The 27,282-nt window shown below is 36.9% G+C and overlaps 3 protein-coding genes and 1 non-coding gene across 4 annotated transcripts; all 4 read left to right on the plus strand.

Annotated features, from left to right (window-relative positions):
- Positions 358 to 442, plus strand: TRNAM-CAU. Its single transcript is given in 2 exon segments — positions 358 to 395; positions 407 to 442. It is a non-coding gene; the product is annotated as a tRNA-Met (tRNA).
- Positions 6,477 to 9,794, plus strand: LOC18778074 (increased DNA methylation 3). The gene is made up of 3 exons (XM_007209161.2): positions 6,477 to 6,911; positions 7,744 to 8,737; positions 9,211 to 9,794. The coding sequence occupies exons 2-3, from the start codon at positions 7,795 to 7,797 to the stop codon at positions 9,444 to 9,446; spliced, it is 1,179 nt and encodes a 392-aa protein (XP_007209223.1). The 5' UTR covers positions 6,477 to 6,911; positions 7,744 to 7,794; the 3' UTR covers positions 9,447 to 9,794.
- On the plus strand, positions 10,179 to 13,599 carry LOC18776094 (increased DNA methylation 3). Its single transcript, XM_007211153.2, has 3 exons — positions 10,179 to 10,712; positions 12,678 to 12,890; positions 13,040 to 13,599. The coding sequence occupies exons 2-3, from the start codon at positions 12,722 to 12,724 to the stop codon at positions 13,285 to 13,287; spliced, it is 417 nt and encodes a 138-aa protein (XP_007211215.1). The 5' UTR covers positions 10,179 to 10,712; positions 12,678 to 12,721; the 3' UTR covers positions 13,288 to 13,599.
- Positions 15,034 to 18,192, plus strand: LOC18778021 (probable inorganic phosphate transporter 1-9). The gene is made up of 2 exons (XM_007208758.2): positions 15,034 to 16,385; positions 17,109 to 18,192. Exons 1-2 carry the CDS (start codon positions 15,673 to 15,675, stop codon positions 17,908 to 17,910), a joined length of 1,515 nt encoding a protein of 504 aa, XP_007208820.1. The 5' UTR covers positions 15,034 to 15,672; the 3' UTR covers positions 17,911 to 18,192.

A 27,282-nucleotide genomic window follows, 5' to 3' on the forward strand; every position in this document is an offset into this window, starting at 1 on the left:
ATATTTACCTTAAATTTTGGTTAAATTTAACAAAAAATTAGACAGTGGAACCAATTTGACGAATTATAAAGAGTTGATGAACCATTTGAACAAATAATTTAGTTGATGCAACTCGGGTATAAATTAATGACCATTTAAATAAATAACCCTTCATTATTATTAGATGCTACAATTTAAAGGGAAGACTTGAAGTGACGCTTAGGTGTGGTCCTGTCCATTGGTTCAAATTACTATAACTTATTTGGTTGGTTAACCGCTAATGTCAAAATGTTAAACCAAGGCCCAAAAAAGATTAAATGAAGATACTAGTTCTCGAACATTCGTTATATATCATTTGGAGCGATTTAAAAACCAACCGGGGTGGTGGCGCAGTTGGCTAGCGCGTAGGTCTCATAGCTTCTGAGTTATCCTGAGGTCGAGAGTTCGAGCCTCTCTCACCCCAGCACTGTTTTTCGTACCTTTTTTTTTTTAATTTCCTCAAATTGCCTTGGCCAATTGGCAGTAGAGCCCATGTTTTTCATACCTTAATATAAATGCAGCTTTTGTTTAAACTCAAAAGAGAGTTTATTCTTGTGGTAGATAATAATTTAATTTTACGTAATCTAGATAAAGTCAATAACTAAAATATAGCATCTAATTTTATAATAATGTAATTTAAAAACTTCAAAATTATATACATTGTCACTCCTTTAAAATCAATCACAATGTCACATGTCCACCTCTAGCAACCCTTTCTGGCTAGCCACCACTCGTCGTCGACCACCCTTGCCCACCAACGCCCTTTATTTAGACGTGGTAATGGGTCGTGTCGTGTCGGGTGTCGTGTCTAGTTCTGTTCGTCTTAAACAGGTTACCTGGTTAATAATCTGTTTACTTATTCCTAGTTTCCAATAGATTCGTACACTTGCGGGTATTTATAGTTGGATAATTAGCATTTTAATTTGTGTCATTAAAATTAGAAGAAGAAAAAAATTCGAAAAAAATTTATTTCACATTTATTAAATTTTATAAAATAATAATAATAATAAGGAAATAGGGCATTTTAATTTGTGTCGTTAAAATCAGGATGCTGAAATTTGGGGATTGTTTTTTGGCATAAAACTCGCTATTTCTCTTAATTCCTCTCCTCTGTTTGTTGTGATGGACTCTAATCTTGTGGTACAGGTCATACAAATGAAGGAACCCACCACTTGTCAATGAATGCAAACAGATGATGGACCAAATTGGCCAGTGCAAATTTCAGCATGTCTACTGTGAGAAAAATAGTGCGGCAGATTGTTTGGCAAATGCAAGCTTCAATGGAGACATGGGCCTTTGTCTTTTGGACACTGCACTTGTTTGGGTGACTTTTTTATTAGCTAATGATGTGTTAAGGGTTCCTAGGAACCGTTTGATTTACTTTTAATTGTGTTTGGTCCTTTGTCTGGGGTGTTTACCCCCCATTTCATAAATAAATAAAATAAAATAAAATCATAAAAAAACTGCAATCATTAGTAGGAACTGACTATAAGGGAAGTATGGGATATATTATTTCGTGTGATTTCCACCGACCCAAAACATGAAAATAACTGTAATTACCAAATTCTATTGTTAGTAAATCAAGATAATATTCTAAATTAGAAATTGTGGTAGAAGAAGAAGTAGACAAATTTGAAGAATCATGTGCCATCGTTGGCACAAGATTTTTCTTCTAGTGCTCATGTAATTCAAATAGTAAATCCTTTGAAGATGATAAAGTTTTATTAATTTCTATTTTTCCTTACCTATGAGTTTACCTTGCAAGTGCACAAGAATGATGTAGCGTTTTTGAAGTCCAAGTATCTTTCCCATGATGATTCTAAATTATTCTTATATTCGAATACCTAAAATTAAATCTCCTTGGTTAATTAGGCGATTTACTTCCTTATTTTATATAGTTGACATATCCTTGTATAATTGGGAGATATTCTCCTAATTGATTATTGTATCTATTTCCTTGTAAAGCACTCTTATAAACTTTTATATATACCTCCTTATGGAGAAGAATATAATTAACCTAAAGTATTCAAACCATATTCATATTTTAGCATGGTATCAGTGCAATTGATTCTAGGTTGTCTCTAAACCCTCAAATCATATTCTCAAATTCAAACCTAAACCCTAAATCAAATCCATTACCTCTCAAATCAAATCCTCTTATCAAACTCCACATACCTCACAAATCAAATTCCTAGATCAAATTCATACCTCAAAGTCCTCAAATCAAATTCTTCAAATTCTCAAATCAACTCCTTAACCACAAACACGCACTCATATCAAATCTTACTTCCACTGCGATGTTAGAACCCCTTACAACTCTCTCCCTCCTTGCAGACTTACAGAAGCATGCTGCCAATCCTGCTGAACTGGCTACTCAGGGTTGTGCTACTATCGCCACCACCAAAGGTTCTGCTTTTCGTACGTTCTCTCCAAAGCCCGCATGAATTATTGACTTGGGTGCTATAAATCACATGACATTTGATCCTGGCAAACTTATTCATCGCCAACCAACCACTCAGTTGGTAGTGTCTAATGCTAATGGTACCTCCCTCCCCTGTGGTTGGGGAGGGCACTTTATCTCTCTCTAACTCCATACATTTGAATTCTGTCTTGATTGTCCCATCCTTGAACCATAACTTGTTGTCTGTTCCACAACTTACTACTACTTTGGGGTGTACTGTAACATTTTGGCGGAATCATTATGTTTTTCAGGACATCCTTAAGGGGAAGACTATTGGTTGTGGTACTAGGTGGGACACACTCGACTACCTGGATTGGGTACTGGATAGTAAGACCAAGGTTGGTCAAGCTTACAAGTGGAACTCGTTTTGAGAGGGAGAGAGATAAAGTTTGGTTATGGCATAAACCTCTTGGGCATGCCTCATTCAGTTATTTGAAGAAGTTGTTTCCATAATTATTTTTCATTTTTGATGTTTCCAGCTTCTAGTATGATACGTGTGAATTGGCTAAAAGTCATTGCGTCTCGTTACTGTTAAGTTCAAATAAAAGTTTAGTTCTGTTTTCTCTTGTTCATTCTGATGTTTAGGGACCTGTTAAAATTGCCACTCCAACTGGAGTTTGATGGTTTGTCACGTTTATAGATGATTGCACACGCATGACCTAGGTTTCCCTTTTCAAAACTAAAGGGGAAGTCAGTTTAAAGTTTCAACAGTTCAGTAAAATGGTGGAAACACAGTTTCAAGCATGAATCCAAGTTCTTTGTTCTGACAATGGTGGAGAATTTCTCAACTAGGATCTTAACAAGTTCTTACAGGATCATGACATCATACATCAACGCTTATGTCCATAGTTAACTCGCAATTGTACGGGCCAATTAGTAGTATAGTGTTGAGGCCCAAAAAAAAATCCACGCTTCGGCCCAAATAAATGCTCAGCCCAATGCAATACCTTACCGAGAAGAAATCCAATTTAGGCACGTGAAAGTTCGCCATATGCGCTTGTACACATACCACGCCAAGCAAATAAACAACGCGTCATGCTACAAGCTTAAGTGGGCCCAAGCCACGCAAGATGCCCGGGGCTTGCTTGAGTGGGTTGTGGTATGGAAGGTAATAGGTCGTCATGAGGCCCATTGATGGGACGAGAAATGGAGGTTCCAGGTTGCTTGGGAGCCTCGGAACCCAAGCCCATTTCTTAAGCCCAAATATATGGGTGAGCAAAAAGAGAAAATAACCCAACCAAAATAACTCAACCAAAATTAGCCCAATCAAAGAATAGCCCAACCAAGAAGCCCATCATTCAACAAAAATAGCCCATTTACTTAGTGAACCTTGGCCCATACAATTGCCATAGATGAACCACAAGCTCCAGCACCTAGCTGGAATAGAAGCTACGAAAAGGAAGTTTGAAAGTTCATTGAATAAGGCTGCTAGGAAGTGCCAGCACATGGGAATGGATCAAGTTCCAAAACAAAACACCAGAGAAACCAAGGGATGTTAACATGCAAGCTACCAGGAAGAGAGACACTCTTCAAACCAACATACACATCCCAACTCCTTCCCTATCAAAACTGGTTATAGGAAAGAGTGAGAAAGAAAGGAAGAAAATGGCTGGAAGTAGAAATCTTCTACTGAAGCAGCCGCAGGAAAGGAGGCCTTGAGCTCCAAAATCCCTGATTTTGTGCAAATAGATAGAGAAAATCTCACTAAAACAGGAAAAGTCAAGAGAGGAAAGGAAAAGGGAAGGAAAACCTTGCTAAGTTGGGGAAGAAACCATTAAGGTTTCTTGGGGAATGAAGGTTTCCCGCAGCTATAAAAGGAGGTCCCCTCCACCTAGCAAAAACCAACCCAGGCTGAGAGAGCAAGCTCCCTCTCTTACTTGCAAAAATCCAGTAACCCTATTCACTCTTCTTCTTCGTTCTTCTCTGTTAACAGACTATTTTCAGAGTCTGTCAAGCTGCCGGAAGAAGTAGTGCCCTTCCTTTACCCCTTTTTAGCCAAGATCATCCTGCAAACCTTGTCTCCCTCATCTTAAACACTCCCATTTCTCCCTAGGAAGCCTTATTTTCCTCTTTGGTGCTCAACTCATGCTGACCTTGCTCCCATGCCACAATCTCCTCATGTTAAGCTAAAACTTTATCTGTAAGCAAGCATAAATCACCTGTAAGCAGCCATCATTTTCGTTGGTGAAGGTAACCAGAACACTTCCTAAGGCTTTACTGCCCTTTCGAAGTGCTTTTGGGGCTTAATTTTCGAACTCAGGCACATGGGGCAATTCCAGTAATTTTTCCTTTACGGCAGCCCAGCCTATTTGCAGCTGCTGGAAGAAAAAGACCCCCACATATAGCAAGACAGAGGTCATACCCACGAGGACTGATAAGTTCAAATTAATTATGTACTTAGATTACCCAATTCTAGAAACAAGAAGTTAAGTCTAAAACATAATTTAAAGTGAGATTACTTGTGATTGTGAAAACAAATGAACAAAATAAAATTGCAAACAAAAGCAAGTAAACAAGTGTAACAAAGAGTGGTCTTAAGGGTTGGAAAACAGATTTGGAAACTAGGGCGTTCGATTCACCATAACAATCCAATTCTAGGTTATAAGGATTCAAGTGACATGTCTAATTTAGATTCAAAGATTGATTCTAGCTAAAGTATGATTAAGCCATGGTATCTGGTCCTAACCTTATATTCCTAATTCCCTAATTAAGTCCTTGTTGTTGAACTTAAATTAAGCATTAGAAATCCATTAAGCATAGAAGAATGTTTTAAACAACCAAGCATGTATCTAATCCCTGTTGTCGAATGTCCATACATACTCATCTTATTCATAGTTCAATTGAAACAAAAACATACCCTATTCTTAAAGCACAATGGTGGAAAATTCACTGCATTAATTGTGTATGTGGATGACGTGGTCGTAACTGGGAATGACATAGGAGAACAACAGAAACTACAAAATTATTTGTCTCAGGAATTTGAGATGAAAGATTTAGGTGCTTTGAAATACTTCATCGGAATTAAAGTAGCATGGTCAAAAACTGATATATTTCTATCTCAAAGGAAGTATCTGATAGATCTACTCACTGAAATAGGAATGCTTGCATGAAAGCCTGCTGACACACCCATTGAGATGAATCACAAGTTGATTGAAGACATGGACCGGGTCCCTGCCAATAAGGAACAATACCATGGCCTTGTTAGAAGGTTGATATATTTAGCACACACAAGACCAGATATTGCATATGCTGTAGTGTGGTTAGTTAATTTATGCATTTATCAAAGGAATGCAGTTGATCGAATGTTAAGGTACTTAAAGTCAACCCCTGGAAAAAGGTACGAATGTTCTCCAAGAATGGAAATCTTGAAGTTATTGGATATACAGATGTTGACTGGGCTGGTTCCATTACAGATAGACGCTCTACATCGGGTTACTTTACATTTGTTGGAGGTAACCTTGTCACTTTGCGGAATATTTCCAGGTCTAGTGCAGAAGCAAAGTATATAGGAATGGCTCAAGGAGTGTGTGAATTATTATGGATCAGAAGACTCTTGACAGAATTGAGTTTCAAACCAGAAAAGCCAATGGAGTTGCATTGTAACAACAAGTCAGCTATTGATATTGCTCATAATCAGTTCAACATGATCGAACTAAAGAAAAAATTGAGAACAAGATCATCTGTCTACCTTTTATAAATTCAAAATATCAAATAGAGGATGTCTTAACTAAAGCTGTATGTGGACAAGTGTTTTATGACTCACTTAACAAGTTGGGAATTGATGACGTGTATGCACTAACTTGAGAAGGAGTGTTGACATGAGCTATCCTAATTAATCAAGGAGATTTATTTCCTTGATTAATTAGGTGATTTACTTCCTTATTTTATACAGTTGACATATCCTTGTATAATTGGGAGACATTCTCTTAATTGATTACCGTATCTATTTCTTTGTAAAGCACTCTTGTAAACTCCTATATATACCTCCTTATGAAGAAAAATACAATTAACCTAAAGTATTCAAACTATATTCATATTTTAGCAAATCTAACTAATATGCAAGTGAATTTGTAGAGATTGTTGTAGTGAAAGTTTATTAAGGAAAGCAAGAGTTATAAAACCAAATAAAACAATTTCTATTTCCTTTAAAACCAACCGGGCTCTTAGAGTTTTCTTGGCTCAGGTAAAAAGGTAAAAAAAAAATGTTTTCAAGCACACCCCAGCCCATCATCCTCTCTCCTCCCCTTACCCACCGCCCAGCCCTCTAACCTCAGCAGACAGCGACTACCTCCTCTTGTGTTTCACTTCTTCGAAATCACTGCTTGTATTGTATGTTCTTCACAACTTCTTGTTTTTCCTTCTTCTTCATCCCCTTTACGCCCCTTATCCATTTCTTCTTCTTCTTCTAATCTTCTTCATCGGCCTAACCCAGGTTAGTTCGAATTCTGTAATTTATTATTCTTAATTGTTTTATGATTCGCGAGTATGAACCCTTTTTTTTTTTTTTTTCATTTAAGTATATTGTTAAAAATGTTTTATGTCGATGTAGTTTAAGCTTCAGCTCTCATAACTTATCCTTCTTGATGGTGTAATTTAGACTTGTTGGTTAATAGTTCCCTTTTTTTCCTGTAATTTTTTTTAAAGAACAAACTGTTGCTGCATTGTTGGTGTATTTCTCTGCACTTGCTAATTGGGAACCACCCAAAAAAAAAGAAAATGATAGAATATCAGGTTGTGAGGATTTCATTAATTTGTTTTTCTTTTTATTTGGTAGCTTGGAGGTTTTGCCTACCCCAAGATAGAATCTAAGACCTTTTGAATCTGAGTTCTGACTTTCAGTCTACACCATGACTGAACCATCACAAATGACTCTCCCTCATGTTTGATTGGACTCGCTCCTACATGACAAATGATACCCAATATCCAAACTTACATTTTAAAGGAAATAGAATTATTATTATTTTTTTCTCTAGCCACAAGATGATTTTTTGAATATTAATTTATGTGATGTGAAGACCTCATCTCTAAATGTCTTAGCCAAGATGACTAAATCTTTATGTGAGTATCAACCTTGTGACATTGTCTAACACTGTAAACGCACCCACCGGTTAAAAGTCAAGTTTTTCATTTTTTAAATTTATAAGAAGTAAGAAAAAAAAATTCTATACACTGAATCTACTTATCTTGAAACCATGAAGAGCAATATGGTTTAGTATGTTGTTTCAAGTCATTTATTTATGCACTGAAGTTAGGTGAATTTACAGGTGTAGGTGGGTGTCAATAATTTTGTTATTGGAAAAGAATAAGCTAGAAGCATGGAAGATGACCCTCCTAAAATGTCCGTCAATCCATCGTTTGCCGACCAGCTTTTTCTACTGAACTTCGTAATGGGAAATTATTTGGGCCCTGATGTCACGTTTGATAACCTCGAATGTTCAGCATTTCAAAGGATAGCTGAAGGTTCACCTCCGTATATGTCAAGTTATTTGGGGCCTTCTTATGTTAGTGTGTCTCTTTTGGAGGGTTTATATTACTATCTCTTGAGAAATGTTCACCCTAGTCTCATTTTGAGACCAGAAATGTTGCATAAGTATTTAAAGGGCAGCCTACCTTTGCCAAATTCAGGGCTGACGAAAGACAGTTGGCAGTTCACAAATTTTTTCCCTTTGGATCTTCATGAACAGATATGGTACCCAGAAAGCTTCAGAATTGTTAAGGGGATTCTTTTTATTGATGGTCCTGTTACATCATGTATGAAAGAGGACGATCTGGAAAAGTTCAAATCTTTATCAGGTATAAATAACATGAAAATTGATATAGATGAAGCCATACGATATCAACACAAGTACCTGGATAATGGGGAAAGTAAGACGAATTGCTTGAATGATGATTGCAATTTCACAAAGACAGAATTTTTTTCCAATGGAAATGGAAATTGGTCGGAAAGATTTCAGCAAAAATATAAGAGAAGGTGCTTCTCTCATTCTCCATCAAAGCCAGCATTTCCCCAAGTTGTTACTACAAAACATTTAAGCAAATATGGAGCTTCATGGAAGACCTGCAAACCAGATGGACCTGTGTTCATGCCCCTTATCTCTGTTCCTAATTTGGAAGAATGTACTTCAGATTCTTCTGTTGTTTTGTCTGGGACTGCCAGGAAAGGGGTAGTTGGGCCACCTGTTGGTGTTGTGGACATTGGTGTTAGCAAGGCTGCATATTACTTCCGGGTTGCTCTACCAGGGGTCAGGAAGGATTTTTGTATGTTCTCCTTTCGTTACTTCTTTTCATTTATTCTTGCTGACATATGCTATTAAAATGCCTATAGTTTGGTGTCCCCCTAATGTTTTCAAAGTTTCTAAGGTACCTCCTCTACCTTGAATAGGATACTTGTCTCTCAATGCATCATCGAGTGGAACAGAGTTTATATGCAGTTAATGTTCCCATTGCTGCCAAGATATAGCGCAGATGTATATTCTAGGTAGCATTTTTTTAATGATTCTCACTCCTGAGAAGGTGAACACAAGAAAGCCTCTTGGAAGCTGTATCTTATCCCACCTCCCCCCATTCTAGGTCTGATTAGTGCTGGGGAATTTGTTTGAACCCATGAAGTATATCTGCAAGCCTGTACTCACACGTTCATGCTAGGCACAAAGGATATCTCATATATTCTTTTCATCAGCTAAATGTTCATATTTTTCACATTTACAAGTTGATATTATTTGTGGTAACAGGTCAATTCAATTGTGAGATTGAATCTAATGGCAAGATTCATCTCCAAGGCGTCACAAGTGGTGGAAATCCCATAAGGAAACGTTCGCGTGTATTCCAAATGAAATTGCAGCAATTATGCCCACCCGGACCATTCACGCTCTCGTTCAGCCTTCCAGGACCTGTTGATCCAAGGCTCTTTGCACCAAATTTTGGACCTGATGGCATTTTTGAAGGAGTTATCATAAAAGACGAGTGATATCTGTTGCTGAGTTACATTCTTGATGTAGCAAGGGTCAACAAAGGGGTAGGATTTTCTGACTAGTCCAGTCACTAACATCATAGTCTGCTAGCAGCAATGTTGTAAATGTTGTAGAAAGAGTATTGGTAGGATATAGGTGAAGCGAGTGTGCTATTCAATCCTTTCCCTCACACATTTTCAGGCATGTGCATGCACGTTGCACATACGTCAACATAAGGTACGAAATGTACGATTTGGCGGGACACTTCATGCTTCTACGTATTTGGTGGGTCTAATTACTTGAAAAACAAAAACATTTGTTTATATTCTGATTATCGATAATAAATCTTGTTTTTAAGTACACTACATGAAGTTATTTGAGTGGCTAGTTATATTCAGTGATGAAAATATCTGTTTTCACGGAAAAATCGATACTCGAATTTACGGAAATATCGATATTGTTGCGTGTAGACGGAAATGTTGGAAATGTGCTCCAAAACTTGGAAACTTTGGGTGAAACTGTAAGAAATACTCAATCACCCAATAATGCATGTATAAGAGTAATAAACTTGATAAAATACCATTCATATGATATGTATAGGAATGCAATTACGCTCCTATAACCATATTGAACCTTTCGCTAAATAAAAAATAAAAAATAATAACAATAATAACCATATTGACCATAAACATAGCATAGGCTTCATTTGAGTTGTTACTGCGCTCAGTTCCTAAAATCATGGAGTCAACACTGATAGCCATGGAATCCTCAGAAAATGGATTGCCATATCCTTCATCCATTTTTGGTGTCCTGGTGCAGTGCAGGCTTTCCCAATAGCAGCAATGCCTACTCCACAACCAGTCTTCATCTTGGGTGGCATAAGTATAGTGACAAATAATAGTACGTGACAATTTACACCTATGGCAACTTCAAGGACAGCAGATCTGAGCTTCCCAAATTTACACCTATGCCAAATGAAAAAAATACAAATAAAAATAAAAATAAACGAAAAACTACTTGTCTTTTCCTTTTAGCAAATTGATAGGAATTAAATATGTTTTAAGATGACAGTTACGGTAAACTACAGTAGCCATGTGTGACTTTTGGCGTAAAACAATAAAAACCCTCTTCTGAGCGTGCACCACCTGCAGAGTCATCGTCTTCTTACAATTAGAGCTTCCAGAGAGCAAGAGAGAGAGAGAGAGAGAGAGAGAGAGGGGTTGAACTACTAGGGCTTGCACCTTTGAGTTGCGGTCGCTGTTGATCTGGAAAGGAGGACTGAGGTAAGCAGATTTGGTTGTAACAATCATCCAGAAGAAATTTTGAATTTTGAATTTCTTGATAAATGGGCCACTTTGGCATTGGAATTTAATTCCAGCTTGAAATCCATCAATTGTGAATTCGGCACTGTAAGGGCCGATGGCAAAATGCATTGCCAAATCCATGAAACCAAACTGACCATTTACTGAATGTTTATTTGATTCATTATTTTGCTATCTGGTTCTTGAATTTGCTCAAGTAGAGTAGAGCGTTTGGTGTTGCTTTCGTTATTTTAAAATGTGAAAATCTTTCTTAGAGCTCGAAGCTCTCAGGATATTTTTCTTTTGGGTTGCGATTAAGTTTAGTGGCGGAGCATGAGAGGTGAAGATACAGAAACTTAAGTCTGAAATCAAAGAATTTTTTCTTTTGTGGTTCAACTTTAGGAACAATTTTGGTTCTCTTGCTTAACTTGTAAACCCAAAAGAGGGAATATTCAAAGAAGCATAATATTTAGCCTCAAAGCTCTATGAGTGTGTAACTGGAAGGGGATAAAAAAGACAATACCAAACAAAGATAACTACTTTTTACATAAAAGAAACTAAAACCTAGATGAGAAGTTTAAAGGAAGAAACAAAGACATAGCTTTTCTCAGAAAATTATAAGAAAACAGTAAATATTCAACTTGATTGGAGGGAAGTTTTGTATTGATGGCTTTCCAGGATGGTGTTCTGTCTGCTGGTTTAGGTTTTCTCTTTGGGTTTTTCCGTCTCTTCTATTGTTTTAGGTGTTTCATGCACTAGTTGTCCATGCTTCTTGTATATCTTGTCTTTTCTCTTAATAAATCTTGGGTGTGTTATAAATATTTAAGAAAACAGTAAATATTCAACAAATTTATCATCAGAAAACCTAAAACAATACCTAATTCCAAAATCATCAGTTCCATGTATCTATGAAAAAATAGCATGAAATTTTGTGCTTATTGAAAAGTGATTTGTGCTATAGTTCGTGCTTCCTGAACAAGGTGAGATATGGCCCAACCAAACACGAATAAAGAACAACAGGAGCCAAAGAGACAGTAAAATTTCCAATCATAATTCTGTTCTGGTACTTCTTGAATCAATTGTTGTAAACAGATTTGCAACCATGTCAAACAGTCAGCCAATTTCATGACCGCACTGGCGTTGTGCCTGATGTAATTTTTTGGTCCAAGTTTTTCTTTACAAGAATGCTGTATTTTGCCTTCATCTTTTTTTTTTCTCCTTCCAAAGATGTCTGTATCAGCTGTAGGTTCTTCTCAAAAAATATTGCAGCATATGGTTAGCCTACTGGTGCCTTAAGCCCAAAGACAAAAAAGTTTTGTATCTTGATACAAGTTGTTCTTCCTAAACCTGTTTTATCTTGAGAAGTGTGGAACCACCAATGACCTGTTTAATTAATGACGGATGCTCTCATCTCATGTCAGTTTCGCTTGGATGTAATATTTTACATTTATTATGGTATTTATCTCAGGCATGTATTTTGCATTTTGCTGGGTTTTCTTCTTCTCCTTTTTATAAACCTTTTTTTTTTCATGTGTATTCTATTTAGTCTTTCTTTCATCATCATGATTTTCTCACTCCTCAAATCTTTGCGTCTGCTTTTTTCGTTTTATTTTCTGCCAAGACACCAATTACTACAACTGAAAAAAAAAAAAAAAAAAAAATTACCAGCTGTCATACAACCAAAAAGAAGAAATAATATGCTGTAATGGACATAAATTTCACAAGGCATTTCAACATAATCTGTAACTCATAGTTTCACATAACACATTGAACAACTTTTATGTATTTTCATATTAGTTTACTTAAAAGCTTTTATTTTCTTGTTTTTGAACTGCATGTGGGTATGCTGAATCTCAGATTATATGTGAACTTAAATTCTGCTGATTAATATAGATTTTCCTTACTTCATGAAGCTTCACCAAATGCTTATTTAAATTAAACTAACAGGTGTATCTGAGTGATCACAACGGTAAAGAAGCAAAGTTGGTGGCATGGGAGTGGAAAATGTCGCTGATCTTCCACCTCTGGACCCAGCTGTTGTTTTGATTGGAACAGCAAAGGGAGGTAATGTTGGACCTCCTAGCGGTCTTGTTGACATTGGTGTGAGTGAAGCTGCCTACCTTTTTCGAGTTGCACTTCCTGGTATTCGGAAGAATGAATGTGAGTTACCTCAGTTCTCATTGGATATGCATGCCTCTCATGCTGGCGTATGTATGAAGCACTATTATTGCACAGGGAGCTCTTTTTAAATGCTGAATTAATGTAGTCAAAGATAGCAATGACCAAGTAGGTAATTTTTGCTCTAGCAGGTAGGGTAAAATGTGATATCCAACGTGATGGAAAGGTTCATATAGAAGGAATCATGACAGGTGTCGGACTTTTGAGAAACTCGTCAACTGTGTACCATTCGAGAGTCCAGCAACTATGCCCACCGGGAGAATTTAGCATATCTTTCCGTCTGCCTGGACCTGTTGACCCCCGTTTGTTTTCTCCTTATTTCCGGCATGATGGAATCCTGGAAGTGGTGGTTATGAAAGGCAGAGCACCTCTACCCTGAGAAGCCAGGTTTCCAAATCTGTGAGGTTAGTGGAAGGACACTCTCTTAGGTTATGGCGTTTAGTTTTGCTTGAAGTGCAAATGGGGATAGTTGTAATGAGGGAAGAAAATGCATGCATACAAAGATGTTCTGTCTTGTTTGGAAAAAGGCAGTGTGTTTTAATTGGCGCAGTGATGCATAGAGTCAGTTTGAGGAGAAAATCAGACTTTATATAAATGGATAATGAAGTTCAAATAGCTAGATTGTTTAATACAAAGAATTAATTGGAAACTCAAAATCTGGGGTCAAGCTTTTAACCCAGATCATCCTTTATGCAACTTGTTAATTATCAATTGTCAAAAGTTGGTGAGGAGGAGCAGTGAATATAAACTTGGACTTGGGCTGAGTTTTGGGTACACCTCCATTTAAGGATATTTATTGGGCTTCTAAGACTTGTTGTACTTTGGCCCAAATGCCACAAACTGACAGAGCTGCATAAAGTGGTGGAGAGTTTGAGAGCGCTACCAAAAGGAAGTATCCAGACAGAGCAAGTATAACCAGCAATATCATTGTCGAATAGGCTCCCAGCTATCGGCAAATCACCTTTATCGTCATTGAAACGAGAAATTGAGAGCGCTACCAAAAGGAAGACCGTACCACTTAATTCCTCCCGACATTAAAGTCATCTAGCACAAACCTTTCTTCACCAGGAGCCCAACACCCAACCTCTGAACAAATCTTGGCTTCTCCTCCATCAAACAAAAACCCCCAATCCACAAAAATAAGAACCCCAGAGTTGTGAGAGAGATCTACCCAAAACAGAGAAGATCCCACAAAGTCAAGGAAGTATACAGAGTCAAAAATTGGGGGAAGAGGAACCACACAATGCCCCTTCAGTTGATTGACCCAATTTTGCTTCCGAGGCAAAATTCGATGAAAAAGAAGAAGAAAATTTAACAAAATTCTATAGCATTTATAGAAAATTGCAATTATTATCAAGATATGACATTTACTGGGCCAGATTTGTGGAATTTGCTGCCAAGTTTGGGTTGCCAGCTAGTGTAAGTCAAGTATTTATAAAACTGAAAGCATAGACAAAAGCAGTTATTATTAATTAAGCCAGACAATACTATTAATAATCTTGATTAATGAAAGATTAGTCCAAAAAAGTGTCACCATTTAAGGGTCCACGCGAAAGTAACTCTTCTTGGTCTCATTCTTAACTTGCTCCTTGATTTATAAAGATGAGAGAGAGACAGCTTCTTTTAAAGCCTTTACACTAAATGGTACCAATTGACAGCAGCGCTGACGTTGCATGAGAGTTTCTCTCCTAATTGAAGGTTTTATGAGAGGGAAAAATGTGAGGTTGATAATGCTTCACCACTTTTGTGTGGTGTACACATATGCACACACCACACCAGATTGTGATTTTCATATTTGAGGGCCCAAGTTTCATTAATACAACTACGATCCTTTCTGGTAGAAGTGAGGTTAAGAGTTATCATGTTCTAGAGAACTACTCTGTCACTTATCGTTTGGAGAAAAACTTTAGTTGCAAGGAGATATAATTGTTTTGCTATCCCGGTCAATAAAATTAGAGCATATGAAAGTATTATCACGTGTGTTATAGCGTTATTAACTGGGAATAGCAAAATAGTGTTATCTCCGTTTTATAAAAGTCTCTCTTTTTGATTCAAAATTCATTCAAAATAATTACTCAATAGCATGGCAGTCGCTGTGAGTAAAATTAAATCCATGATTCTGAGAATGTGAATACATTCCTTCTAGGACGTATGGACCTGGCTCCGATAAGGTCCAGCTGGTGTTTGCCTCAACATTTCCTAACAAACCAATAAAGACAAGCTACCTAAAACCAAGGAAGAAACTTAGAGCGAGATCCAATTAGAATGGTCCACAAAATGTCAAAAATTAATAAAATCGCAAGTCAACAACACCATCTCCTGTTCATGTATTTGTATTTTTGCTAGCAAAAGTCCAACACGTACCCTCCCAAACAAAAACAAAAACAAAAACAAAAACCAATGTATATGAGAGCGAAAGAGCAAGCGGAGGTGAAGAAACATAATGTACACCAAACTTACGGGCCGATCCCTACCACATTATAATAAAATTAATAATATAATATAGAATAAATGACGCAAACAAAATATGATTCCGCATATCCTTGGAATCACATACTCGTATTAGCAGTCCGTCCACCTTAATCACATCAAATGTCCTCTGCGAAATTACCCCATACCTTCCTTTCCTGAACCTTACCTCCACATAACATAATTCCTCTCTCTGTCTCTCTCCCCCCTCTGTGTGTGTGTGTGTATATATATATATATATATATTAGCTCGCCTTAATAGCATATAGCAAAGCTTAATTAGTTCATTGTAGTGATGGCGTTAAAAGTCCTTTATGCCCTCGACACGGCGAGGACCCAATGGTACCACTTCAAGGCCATCATCATCGCTGGCATGGGCCTCTTCTCCGACGCCTACGACCTCTTCTGCCTCCCTCCCATCCTCAGGCTCCTCGGCCGCATCTACTACCAAAAATCCACCGACAACTTCGACAACAACGACAACAACTTCGTCATTCACAGGCATGTCGACTCCGCGCTCCTCGGCGTGGCTTTCCTGGGCACCGCCATTGGCCAGCTGGTCTTCGGCAGGCTCGGGGACCGAATCGGGAGGCGCCGCATGTACGGCCTGTCCCTCATGGTGATGATTCTCAGCGCACTAGGCTGCGGCTTCTCCATATGCACCTCTCCGAGCTGCGTTCTGGTGAGTCTCGGGTTCTTCAGGTTCCTGCTCGGGGTTGGGATTGGCGGGGACTATCCGCTGTCGGCGACCATCATGTCGGAGTTTGCCAACAAGCGGACACGTGGCTCGTTCATAGCGGCCGTGTTCTCGATGCAAGGGTTTGGGATTTTGGCGAGCTCGATCGTGACGATGGTGGTGTGCGGGATCTTCCACGGAGCGTCCCATCCCAAGCCCAAGGAGAAGACTCCGAGTGAAGCTGACCTCGCATGGAGGTTGATACTGATGCTGGGTGCAATTCCTGCTGCCATGACCTATTATTGGCGAATGATGATGCCTGAAACTGCCAGGTAACTAATTATTTTTATTTACTATATTGATTATCATTTGTTTGACATTGTGGGTTGGATTTTATTTATATATGTATGAGTTCGTCAACATCTGTGCGTCTCATCTTGGTTGGTTGTATATGCGAGCTATAAAATTTTGAACAAAAATATTGGTAAGATGTGTGGATGAGGAGGGAGAGGCCAGCGGGGTTTAACAATGACAAATAAAAATGTAAGCCTAGAGTTAAATTAGTTGAACTGATTTTCCCTCCCTCGACTCTTCTATTGGTAATTTTTTGGTGTGATGGCGACACAGCCGCACAGTATTATTAATATATTCATATTATACGCGTGTGTACTATATCCTAAATTCAAAGTTGATATGAGCAGACGGCAAAAAAATTGAAAAACATAAAAATATTTTGCTCTTTCTCATTAGAGTTATCATAGATGAGGATTGCTTCATCCGCCATTTCATTTTTGCCAAGCGATGGAGGTGTGGATTTGTATGTTATTTTTATTGATTAGGGAGTTAGAGAAATAGGTTAAATGAGAGTATGTATATGAGAGGTTCAATCAGTAAAGCATATTTGGTAATTTACAAATGGGTATGATAATTGTTATTTTATTTTGAAATAAGTTGATGGAGATGGATGTTCATAAATAGGAATTGCATGTCATGCCTCTGTTTCGTATCAAACAACAAAATATTGACTTGCAAATAAATTCCTTTGTTTGATCTAGATATACAGCATTGGTGGAGCTAAATGTCCAACAAGCGGCTAAGGACATGGAGAAAGTGTTGGATGTTTCACTGAGTCAAATTGCAGAAGATGAATCATTGACATTGCCTCAAGATCCATCGTCCTATCCCCTTTTCTCCAAGCAATTCTTACGCCTACACGGCCGCGATCTCTTCGGTTGCTCAGCTTCATGGTTTCTCGTGGACATAGTCTTTTACAGCAGCAACCTCTTCCAATCTCACGTTTACGGAAAATATCTCGGGAAAAAGTACAAATCCAACGTGTATGAAGATGCTATACATGTTGCCCTATTTCAAGCCATCCTTGCAATATGCTCAACAATTCCAGGCTACTGGCTCACTGTGTATTTCATCGATCGCATCGGAAGGCGCAAGATTCAAATGATGGGTTTTCTCGTCATGGCCTTGGTTTATTTCGCAATTGGGATACCCTACAGAACTTATTGGCAAGATAACATAAATGGAGGTTTCATGGTCCTCTATGGCCTCACTTTCTTGTTTGCAAATTTTGGACCAAACACCACTACTTTTATAGTGCCGGCTGAACTTTTCCCGGCGAGATTTAGGTCAACCTGTCATGGGATTTCCGGGGCGGCTGGGAAGGTGGGGGCCATTATTGGCGCAGTTGGATTTGGGTCGGCCTCACATGGTCAAACGGAGGACCATAAAGCAGTCCAGATTTTACTGGTGATCTTAGGTGGAGTTTGTCTTTTGGGATTGGCGGTAACGTATTTTTTCACACCAGAAACGAAAGGCAGATCGCTAGAAGAGAATGAGGAATGATGAGGAAACATTTATTAAATGCTCAGATGTTTGTTTCATAACTAGTGAGGTCAAATGCTGCTGCTATTCATAGTTCCTAGTTTATAGTTTGCAGACGGTGATCAAGTTATTGTTGCAATTACTTAGAAATTCAACCAATTTTTTCTTCAACTACGTGTGTTTATGTAGAAGCCTCTCTACTGTATTCTCCCTCTATCTTCTGTACATAGTAGGCTGAGGTTTGAGGGAGCCGTCCATGAGGAAAAAGTATATTATTAGTGAATTTATATATACTATATAGTAAATTATGCATTAAATACCAGTTTCGGTCTCCTTTTTTACTACAGTTAGGAAGGGAGAGGGGGTATTTTCACACAATTTCATGGGGATCGAACCGCATACCAATCGCCAGCATGCAAACAGCTCTACCACTGAGCTAAGGCCCCATCTGCAGTATTGGGTCATTGTTTACTTGACCTAGTTTTTTCTACATTAGACATCAAGCAAAAGCTAATTTGTTTAGATAGAATATGCGACAAACGTCTCTTGTCAGCTGGCTCCAATGCTTAACGAAATTGTTAGGACATTACCACTTTGTTCCTAATCCTATGTGGTTGGGGACATCATTGCCACGTTTCACAACTGGCCACCACCTCCAGACACCACCACCTTCAACCATCGATCGACACCATGGCACCACATAATCTAACCTATGAATCATGCCATTGTGAATTGAGTGGGGAACTGACTTGGTACTTTTATATGCCTTCAACCAACAAGGGACTTCAACAATTTCTGTATTGCAGTTGAGACATCAGTTGAATTGAATTAAGATGAAATATAAAGGGAATAAGCACCGTAAATTCAATACAAGCTTAAATCCAATCTGAACCACAAGGAGTCAACAGTTACAGACCTTGATTGAAATCAATAAATAAATAACACAAAAATAAAGTAAACTATAAAAACTAAAGTTACATCAAGGCAGTGAGCCTATCTCTTTACACTCAAGTTCAAATTCCGTTTTCCGTACAATAGATTAATAGTTTAGAATATTGCATGTATTAAAAAAAAAACTAAAGTAAGTTATTTTTCGGGATATACTTATTCTTCCATGTGGGACTCTTTACACAAACTTCCATTCTCCGGTATAGGATACTCAAGACTAGGTCCGAGCTCGGTTAGGTAACCAAACTAAATGGCGAATACCGCCTACAGACCAATGACTGTTAGAAGGGAGACAAAATCGAAACCGCCACCATACCGCCGTTGTCGGTTGTTTAATTCTTCTAGGAAGTCATTAACTATCCTCATTATACCTATATATTTCACAACAGAACTAATTACTCCAGTGGTATGAGGACTTTATTACCAAAATTTAAAAAAAAAAAACCTTAAGGGGGTTCAACTCCTCCTCATTGCACAATTTTGTAATATTTGGAGCATCTGTAATGGTTGTTCAATAGGTCAACGCAATAATTTAATTTATTGAACTATTTTGGCATCTATTGAATTGAACTACAATTTTATGTGCAATGGTATAGTTCAATAGTTATATCTTCTTACATGTTTTTTTTACATTCTCAAATAAAATAAAATGGATAAATTTAATAACACTAAAAATCTCATTTGTTTGATTTTGGCGTTTTTAATCACAATTTTAAAAACACGCACATACAAAACAGAACTTAATCGATCGCAAGAATCAAACAACTTGACCTATCAGAAGCATGCACTGATGTTTACTGAGTCCAGTAAGGTCGGTGTGCACGCTACAGCTGAAAATTACTTGGGCCAATGATTGGTCCACGTATATTCAAACAGCATGAACCATACCCATCAAGAGACCAAGAAGACTAGAGTAATAATTCCTTGCATGAAAATGAAAATCAAACACTAAAACTGCCAAATATATATATATAGAATATATGTCATCATTAATTATTAAATTTCATGTTTAACAAATCAAATTATAATCCTTAGTCCAATTCTTGCTGATCAAAGTCTAACAATGGATCAGCATCTCTCCTACAATCATGGGACAAGTAGCTCCAATGTCAATCCAATTAGCGAGCCATTCTATTAACAATTGCAAAACGTACGTAATGTGTATATATGCATTGAACATATATATATATATATATATAATATGGTAATCTATATACCAGTTGAGTAAAAGGGCAATTTGAAGCACCTACAATGATTTTTCCGACAAGGGAAGGTGCAACTGCACCTCCTTGCGCCTTAGTAGGTCCGCCCCTGTATATATATATATACACAATAGAAATGTATATATATGCATTGAACATACATATTTACAATAATATTTGTTCAAATTCAAACCCACTATGATTATGATCGTGTATATATATATATATATATGGTCATATCCGCATATTCATGGGAATCCTCACAACTTAGGGTGGCATTTGGTGTCAAACAGGATGGGCCGGCCTAGCACGATACGAGCCCAGCCCGTTTAAACGAGGCACGGCACGATACGAGCACGAATATTAATAGGCCGTGCTCAGAACGATACTAAAACTTGAGCCGGGCTGCGATCAAAAAATAGGTCCAATGGACCGGGCCAGTCCATGGCCCGACATGGGCCAGGCTTGGCCCAAGCCCGCTTCAAGCACGACCCAAGCCCCACTTAACTTTTTTTTGTTTCCTTCTCAAAATTCAAAATGCAATAATTTGACATCTAATGTCATTGTTTATATTTTTTTTTAAAAAAAAAAAATCATAAACATATATTTGATGTCTTTCATTTTAGGAAAATTACTTGGGTCCTTAATTAATTAAACATATCAACTACAAATTAATTAAACAACATTGGACTTGATATCTAATCAATACATATGACATATACACTTCTCTTATAATCAAAGCAAGACATTTCTTCATATATAAAATAATAAGTTGTTTAAATATGAAAAGTTGAAGTGGACTTTGTGGAGTTGGACACTTTTTTCTAGGGGTGGACACTCAAACCGGCGAACCGGAAATTCGAGTCGAACCGCATCGAACCAAACTGGAAAAAAATCGAGTTGACCAAAAAGTCAACAACCGGTCAAAAACCGAACCGAACCGATTTGAACCGGGTTTGGATTCGGTTCCATGTCTTCAAAAATCGAACCATGCCTAACCAAACTAGTCAAATTAAAAATATATATAATTTCAATATATATTTATATTTAATGCTATATTTTTAATTTCACTAAAAAAAAATATTTATCCAAGTTCAATTTCAAAATATATCTCTTTTCTAACTTTAATATTTATTTTTATATGAAATTGAATAATTTGTTAATTTTCAAGTAAAATAGTAATATTTCAGTTGAGAATTGTATTAAAAAATAATTTGTATAATTCGGTTCAAAACCAAATCGAAACCGATTCAAACAGAATCGGACAGTTTTTGAATTTTTTTTTTTATTAAAACAGAACCGAATAAAATCAGATGAATAGTACCAGATCGGTTCTAATTTGAGGCAAAAACTGGTTCAAAGCAAACCGTACCCACCCCTACTTTTTTCCCTCTGCCCCTTTATATTGTTTGGATGTTTGATTGATTAACGTTTTCAAGTAGTTCATCATTTCTTGCCTCTAATTATATTTTTAATGTTTATAATTTGAATTATCTAGTGGGCAAAAAAAAAAATCAAGTGAAAAAAATTCAAATTAAATGGGTTAGTTCTTGGGCCCAATGATGGCACAAGTACGAGAAAAGGGCACAATACGAGTCCGGCTTAGCCCATTTCAATATGGACATGGGCTTTAGGCGGGGCCGAGATCAATGATTTTACTAAATGAGCTAGCACGGCACGGCTCAATAAATTAAATGGGCCGGCATGACCCGTTTGACACCTCTTTTGGCATGAGCAAAGTGACCGATCGCACAAGACCCCATATTAAATATTAATATTCATTTTTATTTAATTTTCAGTATAAAATAAGGAAGGATGGGTCCCATAATAAATATTATTTTCTTGATGTGTGTTTATTATAAATTGGTATCGATTGATTTGGCTTCTTCTATATTAATAGGATAATATTAATGTTAATTTTTCCTATTTCTATTTAATATTGATTTGATTTTCATGTTGCCCAATATAAGAGATCTCCAACATACAACTTTATATGCAATTGTTTTTCCAGCCAAATATATCTTCTTCTTTTTTCAAGCTTCAGTCTTCAACCTCTCTCTCTCTCTCTCTCTCTCTCTCTCTCTCTCTCTCTCTCTCTCTCTCTCTCTCTCTCTCTCTCAAATTCTCATATTTTGCTTTCTCTATATTTTGTTTATTATTGTTTTTTTTTCTTGGTTATTGATAATTAATAATTTGATGTTATATATATATAGTTTGATTATTTTTTATAATTTTTCGTTGAATACTTTATTTTAGGTGGCCCTCTTATTGTTTTGATGCAGGATCCTAAAATGTAAGATCCCACATCAACCAACGGAGAGGGGGTGATGTGCCTTATATGTGCACACTCGCATCCATCTAGCACGAGGCCTTTTGGGAGCTCACTGGCTTCGGAGTCATAGGAACTCCGAAGTTAAGCGAGTTGGGGGCTATAGCAATCCCAGGATAGGTGACCCACTAGGAAGTTGCTCGTGAGCTCCTAGAAACAAAACCGTGCTGGCAGAGATGGGGGCCCAAAGCGGACAATATCCTGCTACGGCGGAGTTGATCCCGGGATGTGACACTAAAATTTCAGAGTCGTTACTGTTAGCAACAACCTAGTACCATTCCGTTTTCAGACTTGTCAAAATGTGTCCCCCTATATATATATGTATATATGTTGCTAATCCAAATAGACAAAACCCAAAAACACCTCAAAATTTGTCACTCTAAACAGAGCAATCTGACAACTAAAATTGCTTATGATAGCATTTGATTAAAAAAATTTAGTAGTGCTTTTTATGAAAATGCAAACTTTTTTATAATATCGTTTTTAAAAATTAAGCTTTATTATCACAAAACGTCTCTAAGGTTTACGAAACTATCATATTGCATCCTAAATGTTTTTTTGTGTCACTTGTGGTCTTCAAGGTTAGTACGTGCAATCACAAATAGTCTCTGCCGTTAGGTTCCGTCTAAAACTCCGTTAGTGTGCTGACGTGACATATATATATCACAAAACATCCCTAAGGTTCACGCACCTATCACAAATTGTCCTAACGAAATTTTTTAATTTTTTAATTTAAAATTCATAAAATTTTAGTTTTCTTTTTAAAATGATTTATAAATTAAAAAAACCATTTATAGAAGGATTTTAATCTTGAGGACCATTTATGAACCCTAAACCTTAGTTTTTTCATTTTTAAATTTTATGAATTTTAAATTATTTTTAAAAAATTCCATTAGTTTGTTGATGTGGCATATATATGGAGCTCATGTCTATAATAATATAGTGTCATGTGTATTTAAAATATAATATATATTTTTTAATAATTTAAAATTCATAAAATTTTAAAAAGAAAACCAAAATTTTATGAATTTTAAATTAAAAAATTTCGCAGGGACCATTTGTGATATGTGCATAAACCTCAAGGATGTTTTGTGCTATATATATGCCACATCAACAAACTAACAGAGTTTTTAACGGAACCTAATGGCATGGACCATTTGTGATCACACATACTAACCTTGAGGACCACAAATGACCAAAAAAAAAATAAGGATGCAATCTAATAATTTCGTAAACCTTAGGAACGTTTTGTGATAATAAGCCAAAAATTAAAAATTAAATATGTGCATATTGTTCCCAATCAAATAAGTGTATCCCTGGAGAGCAATGCATTTATTGTGACCTTGCACTGTCAAAAACCTAAACGGCTGAAAAACCCTAAACTCTCTATGAAGGTAAAACTGTGAGCTTGCACTACAGCCGCCGCCCTCCTCTGGGGTTGGGTGGCTTCCCCATCTTCCATCTTTCTCTCATCATCTCCCTTTCTCCTTCCCTAGTTTTCTTCCCCTCTCCTCTTCTCTTCCCAGATTCGTTTGGATATTAGGTTCTCTTGCCCAGATCTATCTGGATCTTATCTTTTGTTTGTTTGTTTGTTTGTGTGTTTTCTGTTGTAGGTCCTTGATGACTTTTGTTGTTCTTGGATGTGTCTTGCTGTCGCTGGGAGGGCTGCGGTGTGGTGTTGTCGACCCAGCATGCGTAATTCGGCTGAATTGGAGGTCTGAGTATAGGTGCTTGTGTCTGTCGAATTGGAGGTTTTAGGTTTTTCTCTCATGCGTAATTCTCTCTAGATCAAATCAATTTATTTTTGTGCTTGGTCACTGGAGATGTTATACTCATATTTGACATTGTGGCTACTCTATACTTTTTTTTTCTTTTTTGTGTTATCAATAAAATTATTATCGCTTTTAATAAATAAATAAAAAGATAAGAGTCTCCCTGTTCCAAATAAATATTAATACATCATGTACGGTACGGACAGAAAAGTGGTCATCTCAATTATTTATGAAAAAAGAGTTGGCATTAAATCTCAATTCAGTTCCATTGCATTTCGTTTTTAGATTTGCAGAATGTAAGAAATAATGTCTAACATAACTCCTTAGCCAAAAAAATTAATAATAATAAATGTATAAATAGGACTGGCTTTTGCTTGGTGGAACCACCCTCAGTCTCTCAGTCTCAGTCTCTCTCGGGCAGGAAGTTCAGCAGTAGGTCGGTGGTGCTAGACTGCCAGGCCCGTAAAATCCTGACTTCTCTCTTCAGAATTATGTACAATACAATTATATATATATATATATATATGAGAGAGAGGTGGTGCTCCACTCTCCTCATCCTCCTTACACCTCATGCTTACTTGTCCTCAACCCAATATATATATATATATATATATATATGAGAGAGAGAGAGAGAGAGAGGCGGTGCTCCACTCCCCTCATCCTCCATGCACCTCATGCTTACTTGTCCTCAACCCAATTAATATTTTTTTTAAAACCAAAAAGATCTAGAGTTAACATATGTAACACATAATTAATAAGGAAATTGACTAAACCAAATACAAATATTATGAAGAGTATGTCCTAAATTTGAGAGAGTCTACAACCATAGTGATTTTGTGAACATTCTATCCAATTTTATCAATGTGGAAGTCATTCATAAATATGTTGGACAATTGAACTTAGTCTCCATGAATTTGAACTGGGACCGTAGAATTTAAATAAGTGTTTTGAAATCGCTTTTAATTTTAAATTTTAAACCTAATTAGTAAATTATAACGAATTTCATAATTACGTTTTGCAAATTGTCCACTACTAAAAAACGTCAATGTGCAAGCATGGATATTGGTGGCCACAAATGAAAGCTTAAATTGTGAAGAAATTGACGAATAATATATGTCAAGTTTAGCGGCAGATTTGAACAACTAGCTATAAGTAACAGGCCATTCATCTTTCTAGCTATTTGCTTGATTACTTAAAGAGACTGTGATCTATTGTAATGATCAGCATACAATTATGATTATCTGACCAAAGACAAGAGGAGGAGGTACGTATTAACATTACGAAAGATATATTAACTAATTGTAGGATTGCAGTCCAATAAATGTCGACATAAATTAATGCAATTGCCACGTATGCCTTTAACATTTGAAATCATCAGAGGATTTAGCTGATGTAGTATTTTCAACACGTTAGGTCACGTTTAATATTGAGGATTAGATTGGACTAGATCAAATTAGATTTTATGTGTCATTTAATACTTTAGGTCACATTTAATATGGATGGTCTCTTTTAACTTAAACATTAAGGTGGATTACTTATATGAGGTTAATGTCTAAAATTTATCCCTACTAATCCGTTCAAAATAGTAAAATTATTGAGTACAAGTTTTAGGCATCAACTTTTTATAAATAATCCTTCGTAAGCCTCCAATTTGTAACAAAACATGTATATTCTTCCTTTGAAGTAGACAATATTTTATAGAAAGTATATAAGAGAGTAAATATAATATTTTATTATAAAAAGCAAGTGGGACCTAATATAACTCTTCACTTTAATGTAGGCAACATTACCTACCCGTTTGCCTCTTTCCTTGAAGCATGAAAATACTAATATAGCAACGCAAATGAAATTTGCCTACTCTTTTAACTTTTTCCTTGAGACGCTTTTGTAATAATGAGCCTAAAAGTTAGGGATTTTAGTTAATCGATCCTGAGTGAGTGAAACAAGAAAACGCAAGGCTAATTAAGAATGACAGATCAGGTAGGCTTATGTAAGCTAGTCTAGATTGCCGTTGTTATCTTTTACTTGTGAGGATGGCTAAAGACGAGAGAGAGAGAGAGAGAGAGAGAGAGAGAGAGAGAGAGGCTTACGATCGATTCATAGGAAGAAGCAAAAGTAAAGGAAACAAAAGCAAAGCAGGCCCAGAAAAAAAAAACAAAAAAAACCCTTTTATTAGCTGATTATATAGAAATACTGCGTGCACGTGCAGCGCCGACGCCATTGAATTTTATTGGTCCCTCCTCCCCCAAAATTAATTACGTTTAGGGAAGTAAAATTGACAAAAGGACCAACTCCCTCAACAGAAAATCTGATGATCAACAACCCCACCACCTACTAGTAGTAGTAGGCAGTAGAGAGAGAGAAGTTCTTCCTCACAGGGAGAGGTGGGGTCCACAACTGAGCTACACTACACTACACACACCTACTGGGTATACAATAGGAGTAGGGGTGTCCGTGTCCCTCACAAATTTACATCATGCATGCATGCGACTAATAGTTTAATAGGTTTTATTCTGTAGTAAAATTAACTCCATTGAATTATATTGAGCATGTTATATGTAAATGTTATACCACCTGGATCTGGATGGATGCTCAAACCTGTAAGGAAATCTTTTATTTTTTGCCTTTTTGGTGATATTATTATTATCATCTGTTTGTGTTAAAAGTTAAAAGTTGAGCAAACAGATAGATATATATATATATATATACATATATATGTCGTCACTGTTGATACGCTAAGCTAGGGTAGGCTAGAGCACAGAGACTAGGGTTCCCTAGTGTTGTTGTATCCGAGCCTGCCCGACTGTATTTGGATCTAAAGAAAGATTATACATGCCTACACCCGCACGCATAAATCTCTGCAATCAACTTTTCCATTAATTACTAGTTTACCTCTCCTCCACCTCCTCGGGCCTCTCCCTCTCTCTCATCACTCCACAGTCATCACCACAAAACAACAACAATCTCTCAAAAATTTAATTTGATTTTTTAATCAGCCTGTTTGGAATTGGAGCCCTTTCAGGTGGGCTTCAAGTCCTTCCGATGGGCTCCACCACATACCCTTCCATTTTTTTTATGATCGTCCATTTCCAAACCCCAAAACCTCTCTCTCTCTCCTCAATTCATTCACTATCTTTTCTTT

This window comes from Prunus persica, chromosome G5 (genome assembly GCF_000346465.2).
Source record: "Prunus persica cultivar Lovell chromosome G5, Prunus_persica_NCBIv2, whole genome shotgun sequence".
Taxonomy (NCBI): domain Eukaryota; kingdom Viridiplantae; phylum Streptophyta; class Magnoliopsida; order Rosales; family Rosaceae; genus Prunus; species Prunus persica.

Bases quoted from the DNA above. Each gene is read 5' to 3' on its own strand.
- LOC18776094 (XM_007211153.2), top strand. From the start codon at position 12,722: ATGGGAGTGGAAAATGTCGCTGATCTTCCACCTCTGGACCCAGCTGTT. The intron at 12,891-13,039 runs GTGAGTTACCTC...TTGCTCTAGCAG, and splicing joins TGGTATTCGGAAGAATGAAT to GTAGGGTAAAATGTGATATC.
- LOC18778021 (XM_007208758.2), top strand. From the start codon at position 15,673: ATGGCGTTAAAAGTCCTTTATGCCCTCGACACGGCGAGGACCCAATGG. The intron at 16,386-17,108 runs GTAACTAATTAT...TGTTTGATCTAG, and splicing joins ATGATGCCTGAAACTGCCAG to ATATACAGCATTGGTGGAGC.
- LOC18778074 (XM_007209161.2), top strand. From the start codon at position 7,795: ATGGAAGATGACCCTCCTAAAATGTCCGTCAATCCATCGTTTGCCGAC. The intron at 8,738-9,210 runs GTATGTTCTCCT...TTGTGGTAACAG, and splicing joins AGGGGTCAGGAAGGATTTTT to GTCAATTCAATTGTGAGATT.